Raw genomic sequence first — 15,912 nt, 5'->3', positions numbered from 1 at the left:
TCATAGCAATTTCCATTTCTTTATGATAATCTTCAACACTTTTAGAACCTTGAGTCAATTTTTGTAACCTCGATGTAGCTCTCTATAGTAATGACTAGGAACAAATCTCTTCCTCATTATAGTTTTCATCTCACCCAGGTTGCAATTGATTGCTCATAATTTCTCCTTCTACTAATCAACACTTGATCCCACCATACCAAAGCATAATCGATAAATTCTCTGCTAACTTTACTTTCTTTTCCTCTGAATAGTGATGACAATCAAACACGACTTCTACCTTCCTTTCCCATTCAAGATACACATCAGGATCATTTTCCCTTGGAAAGAAGGGATGCTCATTTTAATACTTTTGATATTGTCATCTACCTATTCCTCTCTCTTTCCTCTCTTCTTATCCTCCTATCCCCATTCCTCCTATCTTGACTCTTCTCTCATATCTACCCCTCCTAGGTCTTTCAACCTCAAAATCATAGTTATCAACCTCAACTTCATCGATTCAACTCTTTGGAGGTACAAGATCCCTCCTATTTGGCCTTCTCTCATTTTGCCTATCTCTTTGCTCCAATCTTTCCAACCTATCTATGATTTCATTGCACACAACATTCATTCTTTCAAATTGTTGTCCTGACTGCATGTAGAATGGATTTTCACCTTCCCCTCACTACCATCACCCCTTCTAGACATGTTTTGGACTGCAAGAAAATGGTTAGTGTAAAGAAAACACCTCACTCACTCCCTTACGTGTTTACACTCAACAGAGGACACTCCACTCGTGTTTAACTCAACAAGGCTTTTTCCCTCTTATGAACTCACGACTCTGTGCCTTTTACCTCTCTTAGCTATGTCCACAAGTTCTTATCAAACTCAAGTAACTCAAACCAAGACTGTACCCACAAAAATTTAACACACAATAAAATTCTTGAACGTGACGGATCAAAACGAGTAATCAAGAAAACAATAATGTGATTCAAGAAGTCAAGAAAAGAAAGCTCAAGTATGGAAATGTAATGCAATAGGAATCAAGAAAGAAGACACCAAAATAAAAGAGTAGTAAGCTGGAAAAGAGACAACCTAAAGTAGAGATATTAAGCTAAAATATCCAAGTTTGCCACCAACTTATCACAATTACAGATTCACACAATACACCAAGAATTGCATAAATTTAGGATCACCAAGCAAATGAGTGTATTTTGATCTGAAATTGAGTAGGCAAATGCAACCCAATCTTGACTAATTCTTTGCAAGAATTTCACGCTTTTCTTGTGGACTTACTATGTAAATCAAATATAATCGTGTATACTGTAGCAAAATTTTGGTTCCCCACACAAACGATTAAATTTTGAGCTGAAATTTAATTTGAGAATAGCTCAAATGTGGCACAAATGGCCTGTAAATTTTCAGGAATTTAGGTGATTTGCTATGTGAACTTAATTTGATCGGATCTGTCGCAAAATTTTGGTTCCCCACACAAACGGATGAATTTTAAGCTGAAATTTAATTTGGGAACTACGGATATGGGGTATAAACACTTGGTAAATTTTCAAAAATTTCTGGGTATATTTGCTATGTGAACTTATTTTGATCAATTCTGCCGCAAAATTTTGGTTCCCCACACAAACGGATGAATTTTAAGCTGAAATTTAATCTGGGAACTATTGATATGGGGTATAAACACCTTGTAAATTTTCAGAAATTTCTGGTCTATTTGCTATGTGAACATAATTTGATCGGTCTGCAGCAAAATATTGGTTCATGAGCAAACGATATCAAACAACCCCAAAATTTACACCCAACGTCTTAAACGCACCCAAATAATCTTTGGTACGATTTCAGGCCAAATTGGTAAGTAAAACTCAATGAACCAGATAATCTCTCATGCTTAATATCAAAATGAAGGAAGCAAAATTGATGGATAGAATAATCGCTTTAGATTGATTAACACAAAACCCTAAGACAAACCCAACAAAACAAATTTTTAAACAAACAGGTCCAACTAAACCCCAAGAGCCAAACAGCAAATATGAAGAAGGTAAGAAACACAAAGAATAAAAAGCAAATAGAGAATCTACCTTGTTTGGGCGTCCCTTTGCTCACGATACCAAAGCGATGTGAACCTTCAAGTAATTGGTAACTTGAAAACCCACATTCAAGAATTTAATGAACAATATTGAAATCAACAAATCAAGATGTTTTAATTTGAATCTTTTAACAAGCACAATAAGATAGTTGTGTAATTCAAATAAAATATAAGAAATGTGATTCTTGACATAATTCATATGGAGAATGAATAAACCAAGAATATTATGCACATTAAACCTTGCAAGATAGAATCTCGGCAAGTTAATGAGCTTCACAAGAACAAAGGCAACAGCCAATTTACTCACTAGAGGAGCGAAACAATCTCTCATTAATATTCAAGTGTGTCCTCCACTCTCTCATTACACTTGTATTTATAGCCTCTTGGCTTCAAAGCTAAATACAAAAATATCCCTACTTTTGTAACATTTGTAGGGAGCTTTAAGTCCAAACAAAAATTAATCTATCAAAAGACTAAAACTCCTTACAAAAAGTAAATTTAATGCTGACAAATAAGGGCATTTAAGTCCAAAAGAGAAGTGGTTATAACAGATGGAATATTCCTTGAAAAAGGTGCGTGAGATACATGTACATGGGTTGGATCTGGTGCATGCATGTCCACAGGTTATTCCATGTAATCTAATGCTCCATATGACACCTGGTCACTTCTAAGCATAATTTTCACCAAATTTAATCCTTTACATTTTTCTTCATGCCATTCCAGCTTATAATCCTTGCTCCTTATGATTTCACAAATTAAATTCTGAAGTGATTTAGCTCTAGCCCTAGTAATTGGACCTTGGATGAAATCCTTTGTTGTGGATGTAGCTTGATTCTCATCATGTAGGAAAGGTTTTGTAAGGAAGTAATGAAAGCTGAAGATTTTTAACTAAATATTTTCATTCAATCCTTATATGTAAGACTCTCTCTCCCTCTAAATTCATTCTTCACTGCATAGTAAAAGAGAAATTTGAAATAGAAAAGGTTTTGGGGGATTTTATTGTGTTAAGAGGGATTTTATTGTGTTAAGAGGGGTTGGGTTTTTTTTTTATAACTTTAAGAAATTTGAAAAAGCAATAAGTAAAAGAGAAAACCCAAATCAATTGTTTTAACCCAATAATCATATAGGGTATAAAATTCATTAGTATTTACCTATTCAAAATCAATGCTGGTTTTGGAAATGGGATTGGTGCATCTAGGGAAATACTCTCATGTTTTATCTGTTTATAATCTTTGTTGAAAGGTCTGGTCACCCTATCCATGGGAATTAGTGGAGTCTTAGAGAAGTGGTTGTTAATTTAGCCTGGATAATAAGTATATTTTTTAGAGAAATTCAGCGTATTGTCTTTGTTAGTGAAAAAAATTTCCATGGATCTTAGTATGATAATGCATAATTTCACCTTGCTGTGTTTATATATTTCTCCATTCTCTGGTCTTTTTTATCTGAAATTTCATCTGCCATTTTTCCTTGTATTTAGGCATTTAGGGTGCTGATATTATGCATATTTCCCAAGCAGTAATGTTTCATGGAGTTATTGATTGGTTTTTAATACTTATGTTTCATGGCCATACTATATATAATGTTTGTGGGGCATTTTATTTTATTACTCCTTTCACTCTTGAGATCAAGAAGATCTTTCTTCAATGCTTGTAGGACTAGGAATGCCTTGTTTATATGTGTAATTTAATTGGTGCATTATTGGTTATGAGAATTTGATTACATATTGATGTGATGACATGGCCCACTCTTCCCATCATAACAACAAGCGCTAACATTTAGTTTTAAGTGGTGTTTGCTCATCCTCATAATCCTGTTCTCCAACTGGGCAACATATTCCTTTTCCAATTCCATTAAGTGGATTCCTTTCCTACTTCCCAAACAAATTTCAGAATCATAGCTTTCTTAAATTAAAGTATCAGTTTAATTTTTCAATTAAAAAAATATTATGTAGAGGTTATTACCTATTGCATTTCGTGAGCTCCTTCCGGATATAGTTTGGCAAGCATTAATTGAGTTAAGCTTGTTTTTCAAATATCTTACTTCTACAAATATTAAGGTTCAAGATAAGGAGCGTCTAGAAGCAGAAATTCCCATTATTATTTGCAAAATAGAGCGCATATTTCCTCTTGCCTTTTTTGACTCAATGGAACATCTTCCCACCCACTTGCCATATGAAGCAAAAATTGCAGGCCCAGTACAATATCGATAGATGTATCCTTTTGAGAGGTAATAGATACTTCTTATTTTTCTTTAAATGTTATGAAATGTATTGTAAACTTTTTGTAAGCCATTTGCCATTTTTTTTTTATTTTTAGATTTCTCCACCACCTAAAGTAAAATGTAAAGAACAAAGCAAAAGTAAAAGGTTCAATATGTAATGCATACTTAGTTGAAGAAGCATCCAATTTTTGTGCACATTACTTTGAGCGTCATGTAATAACGCGGGATCGATAAGTACCCCGAAATGATGATGGTGGGGATGATGCTGATACCAAAGGATATTTATCAATTTTCAAGTATCCCAGTCGACCATCTGGTAGAGTGAAAACAAGGGTGTTGGCTGATGATGAATATAAGGCTACCCAAATATATTTTCTACTAAATTGCCCTGAAATTGACACATATGTAAAGTAAGTTTATCAACAATCCAAAATTTAAGTTAAGTTTCTAGAAGTCCTTGTGAATTTTCCTTTCCCTCTAAAAATGGCCCAATTTAATTGTATATGTAGTTTGTTCCTAACGGAAATGCGACAAGCGTCACGTAATATTAGTGATGCAGAAGTTGATGAAGCACTAGAAAAAAGATTTGTAGATTGGTTCAAATGTTATGTAAGTATCAATTTGTTTAACTCATTTCATTATCAATCTTTAAAAAATATAATACGTAATAATAACGATTTCAATTCTCTTTAACTTATCAGGCAAGGCGTTCAAATATTGGTAATAAATTCATTAGGGATTTAGTAGAGGGACCATTAAGAAGTGTGAAATCATATCCTGTATATTTCATAAATGGTTATAGATTTCACACAAGCAGCCATGGTGCTAATCGATCCACAATAAATAGCGGAGTTTGCATTAAGGGTTCAACATATGGTGACAACTCCAATGATTACTATGGTATCTTGAAAGAGATAGTTCAACTTGAGTACCTTGCATTACCAATAAAGAGAACTGTTCTCTTCAAGTGTGAATGGTTTGATCTAACTCCGGATGTTGGTATTAAGGTTCACAAACACTATAACTTCGTGGATATCAATCACCATAAAAGATTAAATAAATATGAACCATTCATACTTGCTTCATAAGCTAAACAAGTGGTTTACATCCCTTATCCTAGCTTGAGACGAGACAAAGCATATGCGGTATGCAAAATGAAGCCTAGGTCTGTTGTCATCATGCCTCAGACAAATGTAATGGAGCAAATACCAGACCAAGCATTTCAAGATGAGGTAGTAGAAGTGTTACAAATTAATACGAAAGTATAAGATCAACATATTGGACCATTAGATGATTCAAGTGGTGAACTACTAGAGCTTACAACCATTGAAAAAGAGGAACTATTGGACTAGGCAGATCTAAATAATACAACAGCAAGCGATGAAGAAGAACTCCATGAACATGATGATGATAGTGAGGATGATAGTGAATAAATTGTATTGTAATGGATAGTGATCTAAATTTCAAAAGCAATATATAATTTAACTTTAACGTAATGATTGTGATATTATCATATTATTCATGTCTATTATGTTATAATTTAAATTTATAAACTATTTGTGACAAGGAGATGTGTATAATAAATGTGTAAGTCGGGATGGCACTGTTATTATTATTATTATTATTATTATTATTATTATTATTATTATTATTATTATTATTATTATTATTTTTGAATTGTAGGTTAATGGAATTTTTCTAAAATAAAATTAAAGTTTAAAGATTTTTTGGTAACGAATTGAAGATGATTAACAAAAGCAAAATAATCTATATGGTTAAAGGAAGACAAGTAAAAATTACTCATAATTTCAAATTATTCTAGACTTCTTTTAAAAATGATAGCAGTTAGGGTACCAATAAAAATCATCATATTCAAATCCGAACCTAAATAAAATTTTCAATACTCGAATCGTCCCAAAACCGATTAAAATTTATCTTTAACTATCCGAATCCATCACAAACCCAATTATTATTACTCGAAAAATATTCAAACCTTTTAATTAACAATTTACATAAAGTATTTTTTTATTAATAATATATATTTTACAAATTTAATAAGTCTATAAAATTTTTAAATTCTATTTATTGAAAAAATATATATATATTTATAAATATTATTATAAAAAATATATATTTTATATTTAACTAATTAGTTATATAAACGGGTTTGGGTAATGAACACCTAATATATAAAACCGAATCTGGTAAGTATATTATTTTTCAAATCTGAATCCGTATCAAACCCGGCTATATGTATACTATCTAAGTTCTATCCTATTAAAGTTATATTGGGTCGGGCATAAATGTCCTCATTGGTTTTATTGTTGTTTTGTGTTAGAAGGTACGATTTGGAACTTCACATAGTTCATGCAAACCTACTTAGGCAGACAACAGTTGTTGGGGCAAAGCGAGGTTAGAAAAATAACTTTCATTTTTAAAATAGAAAGTCATTTTTCCTTATTTTTTTAGGTTTTTTTTTTATCAAGTTTCTTAAACACTCCCAAACATTAAAAAATAAAAAAAATATTAAAAAAATATGAAAAACATTTTCCTTCAAACAAATATAGCCATAGTATTAGGTGTTTAGTCCTTTTATATTTAATAATTTGTTCTTTTGTAGGGATTTGAAATGAATGCAAGGCCAATTCAACCATTTTATGGAAGATCCCTCTATTTATACAATCCATGTGAGATAATTGGAAATTTTGCTTAAACTTCTATAGGTTATTTCAGAAGAAATTAAGAGAATTCCAAACGCGTTAATTGTATTCCATATATATCCTCCATGTTCAATTAAAATATAATTAATAATAAAAATTAAATCTTTGAGAATATAATAAAATAAGATATTAGTATATTTTATTTTGTTGTATTGTTTAAGATGTGAATAAAGTTTTATTTCTTTTTTTAATAAATTTTATTAATTAATATTGACTTTGTTCGGAATAAATTATATACAAGAAAAAGAATTTAATAAAATTCATACATAATCATGTTTGTTTTTAATTTTTTTAAAAATAAATATTTATTTAAGTTAAAAAATTTAAAATTCTTTTATTTTAAATATAAGAATTAATTAAAAAAATTAATTAAATTAAATTCTTGTAAAATTTACTGTTTGATTCACTGTTATTATGTGGTTTGATTCACATTTAACTTTGCACAAGTGCCTTCACTATGTGTTTATGACTAAATAAACATAATGAACCTTCAACCATATCCGAAGACTGAAATAAATTCAATTTATTTTATTTAATAATTAAATTGAAAATTATATTGGATAGCATTAAATTGGAGAATATAAATTAGAATCAATTTTATATTTATATTTTTATAATTTTTAAATATATTATATAATTTTAATATAATTAATTATGTATATTCATATGTACATACATATGTTTTCTCCTATTTCTCTAATTTTTTTTAAATAATCTATAGTCATAATTAATTAAATTAAAATTTTCTTTTACTGAATTTTAGCTAAAACCTTTTAATATATATATATATATATATATATATATATATATATATAATAAGATATTATAGTTGTTTGAGCATTTTAAAATTTTATTTTTTATTTTTTAAAAATTTTACTTATTAAAATTAAAATAGTAAGTAATTACCAACTATATCAAATAATCGATATATTTTTTTAGTATTTTATAATTTTATCTTTTATTTTTTTCTTAATTTTATTTATTAAATTCAATATTGTATGTAATTACCAATTATATCGCGTAGTTAGTATTTTTATCAACTTTGAATGTTTATATTTATCAATGTATATATAAAATGGCTTATATAAATTTCCTTATTATCCATGCTTAATTCATTTATCATCATGTTCATAAAGATGTGAATTTTTATTTATTTTAGGTTTATTTTTTTTTTATTTATTATTAATTAGAATTTTTCATTAATTATTAAGAATATAATTTATTATTGAATTATAGATATATTTACATTTATAATTAAAACAATAAAAATTCGATATATTTCAATGCACATTAGTTCATAAATTATTTTAAAAATATATTCAATAAATAATTTTATCAAAAATTGTTAATTTCAAATATTATTTTAATATTATAATTAATATATCATTTTTATTCCTAAACTACAATTTAGTCCCTGAAATTTAACAAAACTTATAACTTAATCTCTGCATTTTCAAAATCAAACAATTTAATTTATGAAATTTGACAAAACCTACAACTTAATATCTACTATTAGAATTTCATTAAATTATTATTAACTTTAATAAAATAACTAAAAAATTTCCTTATTTTTATTTTTAATCATAAAATAATTTAGTCCTAAGGTTTTATTTTCTTAATAATTTAGTCATAAAGTTTTTTTTTTATTAATAATTTAATCTCTACATTTCTGAAACATGAGTCCTATTAAATTAAAAATTTTAAATTTAAATTATTAAAATATAAATTAATTACTTTTGTGGTAGGATTAATTTGTAGGTTTATTAAAACATTAAAGACTAAATTGTTTGATTTTAAAATTACAAGGACTAATTTATAAGTTAAACTAAATCTCTAAGATTAAATTATCAAAAAAAAAATAATCTTAGGAACTAAATTGTTTTTATATTAAAAATAAAGTTAAAAATATTTTAATTTTTTTAACTAAAATTAATAATAATGTAATTAAATTCTATAATACTGACTAATTTATAAATTTTATTAAATTTTACAAACTAAATTACTTAATTTTAAAAATATAAAAACTAAATCAAACCTGTGGGTTAAGCTTTTTATTAAATTATAATTAAATACATTTATTACCGTTGCAAATAAGAAAATGCACGCGCTTCACAAGGAGAGTGGACTAAAGCCTTCCCCAGAGTTGTTCCCAGGTGGAAAGCCTGCCTCCTCTCCATTTAAAACAGGAATGTCTTGACCCATCAACAAGACCAAGAACAACACTATCAAATATCAACACCAAACCACCATCATTGATATTGATTGCCACTTCAAACTCCATTCCAGGCGCAGCTTAAACATGAGTTCACTCCTCCTTGTTTCTTTCATTCACTGCTCAGTTCCCATATCCACTGCTCTCGAGTCTGAAGTTGGTATGCTTTCTCTCTCTATATCTCATACTCACTGGTTGATGATACCAAATTCCTTGAATCTGGAATTGCTAATATACATTCTCATCACAGAAAAACCCAAAATCACATCTGAGTTTTGAAATATTTCTTAACATTCATTAGTTTAAATCCCCATCATTAGATGTTATACTGGTTAAACAACCAAATGGGTTCGCTTTAGTTGGGCTATTTGCCTTCAATTATTGGCTGTTCACTCGATTCTTGATTAATTGTGTGTTTCTAATCATTTTTTTTTTCTGTATCATTGATTTCTGCAATTCATGTGTTAAGATCAAGGAGATTCAATATTTTTCCGACCAAGGTCCCATTTTTATTTTGTTTAATAGAGAATTGTCTAGCTCTTGAGGTATCCTTGTCACTGTCAATGACATATCTGAGATAGATCATAGATTGATTTTCAGCATTTTTATGTCCTGTCTTTTGCTCTCCATTAATTTAGTTCTCTATGCCATACAATAAAACTATGCATTTGATCCTTTGCTTTCAAAGTTATAGAATAAACAAAAACCCACAAATAATCATCAAGAAGAGGGAAGTACTAAAAAAATGTTCAAGATCAAATTAGCTCACCAAATTTATCTTTTATATTTTTTCAAAATGTCTAATTTAATTTATTTTTTCACTTTTATTTAATTTAATCTTTTTATTTTAATTTAAGTTTAAATTGATTTAATGCACAATTCACTCATCACTTATGACTTAGTGTATGAGTTATTTTCTTTTTCTTTCTTCAATATTTTTAATGTTAATTACTTAATTAATCTTTTTAATGTTAATTAAATAATTATAATTAGTTAATTTTTTATATTTAACTTTTTAATATTAATTAACAATATGAAAAAAATAATATTTTATATTTTTAATTTTATTTAATTATAATTTTCTAATTTTAATTAAGAAAATGAAAATATAAAATAATATTTTTTATTTTAAATAATTAAAATTAATTACAATCATAATTTTTAATTTTAATTAATTATATGAAAATAAAACTATTGTTTACCATTTTTCAATTTAATTAATTAATGAAAATATAAAAATAATATTTTTTTCATACTTTCATTTTAATTACTTATATTAAAAAATATTATTTTTATTATTTAATTTAATTAATTATAAAAAAATAAAAATAACATTTTAATATTAAAAAATAAAAAAATATTAAAAATGGAAAATGCTCAATTTAGTCCCTGCACTTATTAGAAAAGTTCAATTTAGTCAATTTCTAATTTTTTTATCTGCTTTAGCAAAAAAGTTTCAATTTAATATCAACTTAACTCAAATTTTAAAATTTATAAGTTAAATTTGTTAATTTTTTTTATTAAAATAAAAAATTAAAAAGTTTAATTTTTTTAATTTTCAGACTGAATTTATTGATTTCTTGATTTAAATCTAAAAATTAAGAAGCTCAATTTATTTATTTTCTTAATTTTTGAGCTAAATTGAGTCTAAATTGTAACTTTTAGGCTAAATTAGATAAAAAATTAAAAATAAACTAAATTAAACTTTTCAATAAGTACAGGTGTAGAATTGAGCTGTAATCTTAAACTAAATTATTATTATTTGAAAAATAATATTTTAATTAATAATTTATATTTTAAAATTTTAATAATTTTATAAAATATTTAAATTCTCTATTTAAATTATAATATATAAAATTTTATAAATATTATTATAATATATATATATATATTTAATTAATTACTTATATAAATAGATTCAGGTAATAAATTCTATATATATAAAAATCAAACCCTTTTTCAAACCTGAATTATTTTAAATCTGATTATATACTATCTAAATTTATTTTATTAAGATTTGGTCTGATTAGATACTTGTAAATACCCGATAAAGTAATAGAAATCGAATTCAATGAAAAATCAAATTGATTTATTTTTAAAATTTTGAATTTTCATTTAATTGATGTGATTTTGATTATTATTTGGGTTACCTCTGTTCGATTTCCATTTAAAAAAAAATTAACTTATTGGCTAAAAGAAAGCTAATCCTTAACCATAATTTTATTCAATTTTTTTAATTTTAACAAAATTGGTCAAAATTTTAAAATGTATAAAATTTTATGTAAATTTCCAAAAATTTAAAAATTTATTGCAATTTTATCCATTTTTTTATATATATCCTCTTACACTTCATTTTTTTATTTATCCAACCTTATCGATACTATTAACTACTTTCAACTTTATTTTGACATCCATTGTACATCAAAAAATTGAAATTTGAGTGGTAAGAGAAGATAAGGCTTAACCTTGTTTACCCTCATCCTTCATTAATTCACATCTTCCTAAACAGAGATAAAATAATTGTTTCTCTTAATCTTTACACTCATCCGAACAGACCCTTGACCTTAGCACGAGGAACTCAATAGTACAGATAATACGAGGAACTCAATAGTATAGATAATTAAAATTATAAGGATAAAATAATATAAATAATTAAATATCAATTATTAAATTAATTATAAGGAAACGCGTAAATATGCCTTGCACTGGGACTTTGATAACATTATGCGTAAATACGCGTATATATCGATCCTCTTGTATGCGAATCAATTATCAATTTCATTCAAAACAAATTTTATAACATTCTTCCCTTCGTATTCAATTCAATGCCGATTCATTTTAAATTTTTCAGTGCAAAGGAGTATGATTCCTTCTGGGTGGATAGCTCTGTTATTTCTGTTGATGCTCTGAAACAGAAAATTGTTGAATTAAAGTATAAATCTAAATCCAATAGCTTGTGTTTGGGTACTGATTTGGACCTTGTGGTCGTTAATGCCCAGACGAATGATTGTTACGCTGATGATATGCTGATCCCTAACAATACTAGGGTTCTGATTCGTCGTGTTCCTGGATCGCGACGTCGCAAGCCCATCGACAATACAACTATTGTTGTTAGGGAAAAGCAACGGCCACTTAGTTCCTCTTATTGTACTGGTTCTAATTCCTCCAAGATTAGCTCTGAAACTGCTATTACTGTTTCATGTGGAAGCAACCCTGCAAATACTGGTGTTAGTTCTATTTGTTCAAGTACTGTCACTAGTTTGTCCACAACAAAACCCAATGGGGGTGATGGATTTCGATGTGACGATGGGTTTGGGGATGATGTGTTTGTGATTCCTAGAATGAAGCCAGTTCAGCATAGCAAGTCAACTGTAGATGCAGAATCTGATGAGGACAGCAAGATTAAGGCTTTAGTAAATGCTCCAGCCTTGGAATGGCGGTTGGAAGGTTCAAATGGTGTGAAAAATGGTAGGGGTTTTAGTGGATTGGTGAAGAAAATACCACCAGAGGGTTATGTATGTCACAGATGTAAAGTGCGAGGACATTTTATTCAGGACTGCCCAACAAATGGAGATCCAAATTATGATTGCAAAAGATTGAGGCCTCCTACTGGAATTCCCAAGTCGATGCTGATGCCAAACCGAGGTGGCTCTTATGTGTTGTCAAGTGGTGCAACTGCTGTTTTACAGCCAAATTATCATGCTTTTGAGAAGGAAATTTTTGGCTGCTTGCCTTCAAAGAGATCCTGGTCTGCTAGTGATCTTCCACCAGAACTTCTCTGCCCCTTGTGCAAACAAGTAATCAAGGATGCTGTCTTGACTAGCAAATGTTGTTTCAAGAGCTTTTGTGATAAGTGTATCAGGGTTCATCTAATCACCTCTAAGTTGAAATGTGTTTGTGGGGCAACAAATATCCTTACTGATTATCTGATTCCAAACATGACGCTTAGGGACACAATTAATTGCATTGTGAAATCTGGTCCTTGTTACAGCAGCAGTGGTGAAAATGCCAAAAGAAACTCTTTCCAAGATAAGGATATGGAATTGGCTCACTGTTCAGAACCTCAGATCTCTACAACAAAACCATCTGCAGAATCATTTCAGGAAGAGCAGAAGCCATCACCTGGTGATGTAGAAGATGGGGCAAATAAAAGAAAACTTATTGACGCTCCACACCAGACAACTAAGAAAGCTAGAACTACAGGAGCAACTAATGTATCTGAAGATACTATTGGGCCAATGAGAATGAAAGATACAGCATCACAAGGAGGTGTCATGGGGGTTGAGGAAAAAGTGCGGCAAAAGGAGATTTCCAGTGAGGTAGAGAAGAAAAAGGACGAGAGAGAAGTGGTCAAGGGTGAAGTCAAGCAAAAGGTGGTTTGTGGTGCGAGAGGAAAGAAAAAGAGAGAAAGAAGTCAAGATTTTGAGACTGAGAGATATATGATGCCTATTGGTTCTTATGCATACAATCCATACTGGGTTGGTGCGCAGGTGAGGTTGGAAGGATATATGGCACCTTATTATGCTGCTGGTGCGATGATCTATGGATTGAGCTCCTTTGGAACATCATTCAATGGTCTGATGAATCAATACACTTTTAGTATGCAGTGAATGGGTGACAGGAGATGACGCTGTGGGTTAAAAGCTTGGATGTTGACTTTTAATGGCAATCGTTCCTCTTTTTCTAGTTTCTTTTGGGCCTAAATGTACAATAGGAGAACATGGATTTACGTTGGTCTAACCTTGGCCAGTTTTGTAATCGCTGTTTTAATATTCTTATAAAACTCTCATATTCTTTTTTCTAATAATTTTGTTGTTTATTTCATTTATTTATTCTCACAACGAATGTGTCTTTTGCAAAAAAAATAAGGGTTGCAAGGAAGCTTGAAAGTATTGAACAAACAGTAGAACAAAGTGCACGAATATTTTTTTGGATTTGGAAGGGCATTCATTGTTAGCATTCCATTTTTGTAGCCTATTTCATGAGTGCTATATGGTGAATTTTTTGGAAGATTATTCATAATTTTTTATTAAAAATTGCTATTATTGCGGTTTATTAATATTGTGGATCATCTTTTATAATCTAATGTTTGAAAATTGAAGAAAAATTAAACTGTTGTGGCTCTTAATTAACAGGAGGAGAAAATTAAAGAATAAAAAATAAATTAAAAAAAATTAAATCAGACGAGATCGAATTAGTCAATGGATGACAAAAAAAATTAAAGAAAATTATGTTTGTTTTTGTCCTCCCTTTTTGCTAATTATTTACATAAAAATAATTGCAAAAACCCACAAATGAATTCTATAGCATATGCTATTTCTTGCCATTTTTAATTGCCAAAAGGAGGAAGAAAATGCTCCGAAGTCAAGCCCCAAACATTGAAATCTACATCTTCAATCTTTCATTTCTCTACCATCTCCCTTTTGTGATTTGCAGACTGTTCTCCATATCTAAAAACTGCGACACGAGTCTTACCACTATGTGCAATATTTAACTCCATCAATATACTGATAATCTTGCATTACAAATTAACTAAAGTGAAAGAATTACTTTTTAATTCTACATTACTGTTCCTAAATGCTTTTTAATGGCATGTGCAAATGTACTCAGGATTTCAGGACCCATTTGATTTGTATATTGGAAATGAAATCAATGTTGGAATCGGAATCGAGCGAAATCAAAAATAAAATGATAAATTTTCATTTATATTTAGTTCATTGTATAATTGAAGTCAAATTTCTTTTTAAGATATTTGATTTGCATATGTAAATTACAAAATTACAATCAAACTTATTTTGTACTTAATGAAAATTAATTTAAATTATTTTTTATACTTTTATATTTTTACTTTTTAATTTTAATTATTATAAGAGAATATAAAAAGAATATTTTTTATTTTTTTATTTGAATTAATTATAATTGCAATTATAATTTTTAATTTTATTTATGCATAAGTAAGAATAAAAATAATACATTTCATCTTTTTACTTTAGATAATTAAAGTTAATTATATTCAAAATTTTTATTTAAATCAATAGTATGAAAATATAAGAATTATATTTTTACTGCGTTTCATTCTAGTTAGGTGTAATTAATTATAATTATAATGTTCAATTTTAATTATTTATACGAAAATATAAAAATAATAATTTTATATTTTAATTATTATTATTATTATTTTATTTTTTATTTTAATTAATTATTAAGATTATTTTAATTATTATGATTTTTATAATTATAATTATAATTTTTAATTAATTATTTGAAATATAAAAATATTTTAATGGCTATAATTATTTAACTATTGTAATTGTATTTATAATTTTTATTTTTATTTTTAATTAATTATTTTAAACATAAAATATTATTTTCATATTTTTATTTTAATTAATAATATGAAAATATAAAAATTGAAACATCTCAATGAATACATGGATAAGATAATCATTCTTATTCTTGTGTTTTGATTCCCAAAGAGAAATAATGATTCTTGTGAGAATTGGATTTCCTAGTTTGTGAGAATATAAATAAAAAAAAAAAAGAATTTTTAAACACCCACAAAAAGAATCATTCTAATTCATTTTCATTTCTAAGTCAATTTTTTGTGAGTCAAATGAGGCCTAAATACGATATTACAAAGATATGATGATAGAGATTGATTTGGGAATTAGTGTTAAGGAATT

At 27.8% G+C, this 15,912-nt stretch overlaps 1 protein-coding gene across 1 annotated transcript; it reads left to right on the top strand.

The window, feature by feature from the left end:
- Positions 1 to 4,822: 4,822 nt before the first annotated feature.
- Positions 4,823 to 13,839, top strand: LOC131178313 (E3 ubiquitin ligase PARAQUAT TOLERANCE 3-like). Its single transcript, XM_058143268.1, has 3 exons — positions 4,823 to 4,906; positions 4,999 to 5,273; positions 12,081 to 13,839. Exons 1-3 carry the CDS (start codon positions 4,823 to 4,825, stop codon positions 13,837 to 13,839), a joined length of 2,118 nt encoding a protein of 705 aa, XP_057999251.1.
- Positions 13,840 to 15,912: the final 2,073 nt, after the last annotated feature.

The sequence above is a fragment of the Hevea brasiliensis genome, chromosome 3, assembly GCF_030052815.1.
Source record: "Hevea brasiliensis isolate MT/VB/25A 57/8 chromosome 3, ASM3005281v1, whole genome shotgun sequence".
Classification (NCBI taxonomy): domain Eukaryota; kingdom Viridiplantae; phylum Streptophyta; class Magnoliopsida; order Malpighiales; family Euphorbiaceae; genus Hevea; species Hevea brasiliensis.
Note: the sequence above shows the minus strand (reverse complement) of the source record. Positions and strands in the feature narration are given on the sequence as shown.

Bases quoted from the DNA above. Each gene is read 5' to 3' on its own strand.
- LOC131178313 (XM_058143268.1), top strand. From the start codon at position 4,823: ATGCGACAAGCGTCACGTAATATTAGTGATGCAGAAGTTGATGAAGCA. The intron at 4,907-4,998 runs GTAAGTATCAAT...TTAACTTATCAG, and splicing joins TAGATTGGTTCAAATGTTAT to GCAAGGCGTTCAAATATTGG. The intron at 5,274-12,080 runs GTTTGATCTAAC...TAAATTTTTCAG, and splicing joins GTTCTCTTCAAGTGTGAATG to TGCAAAGGAGTATGATTCCT.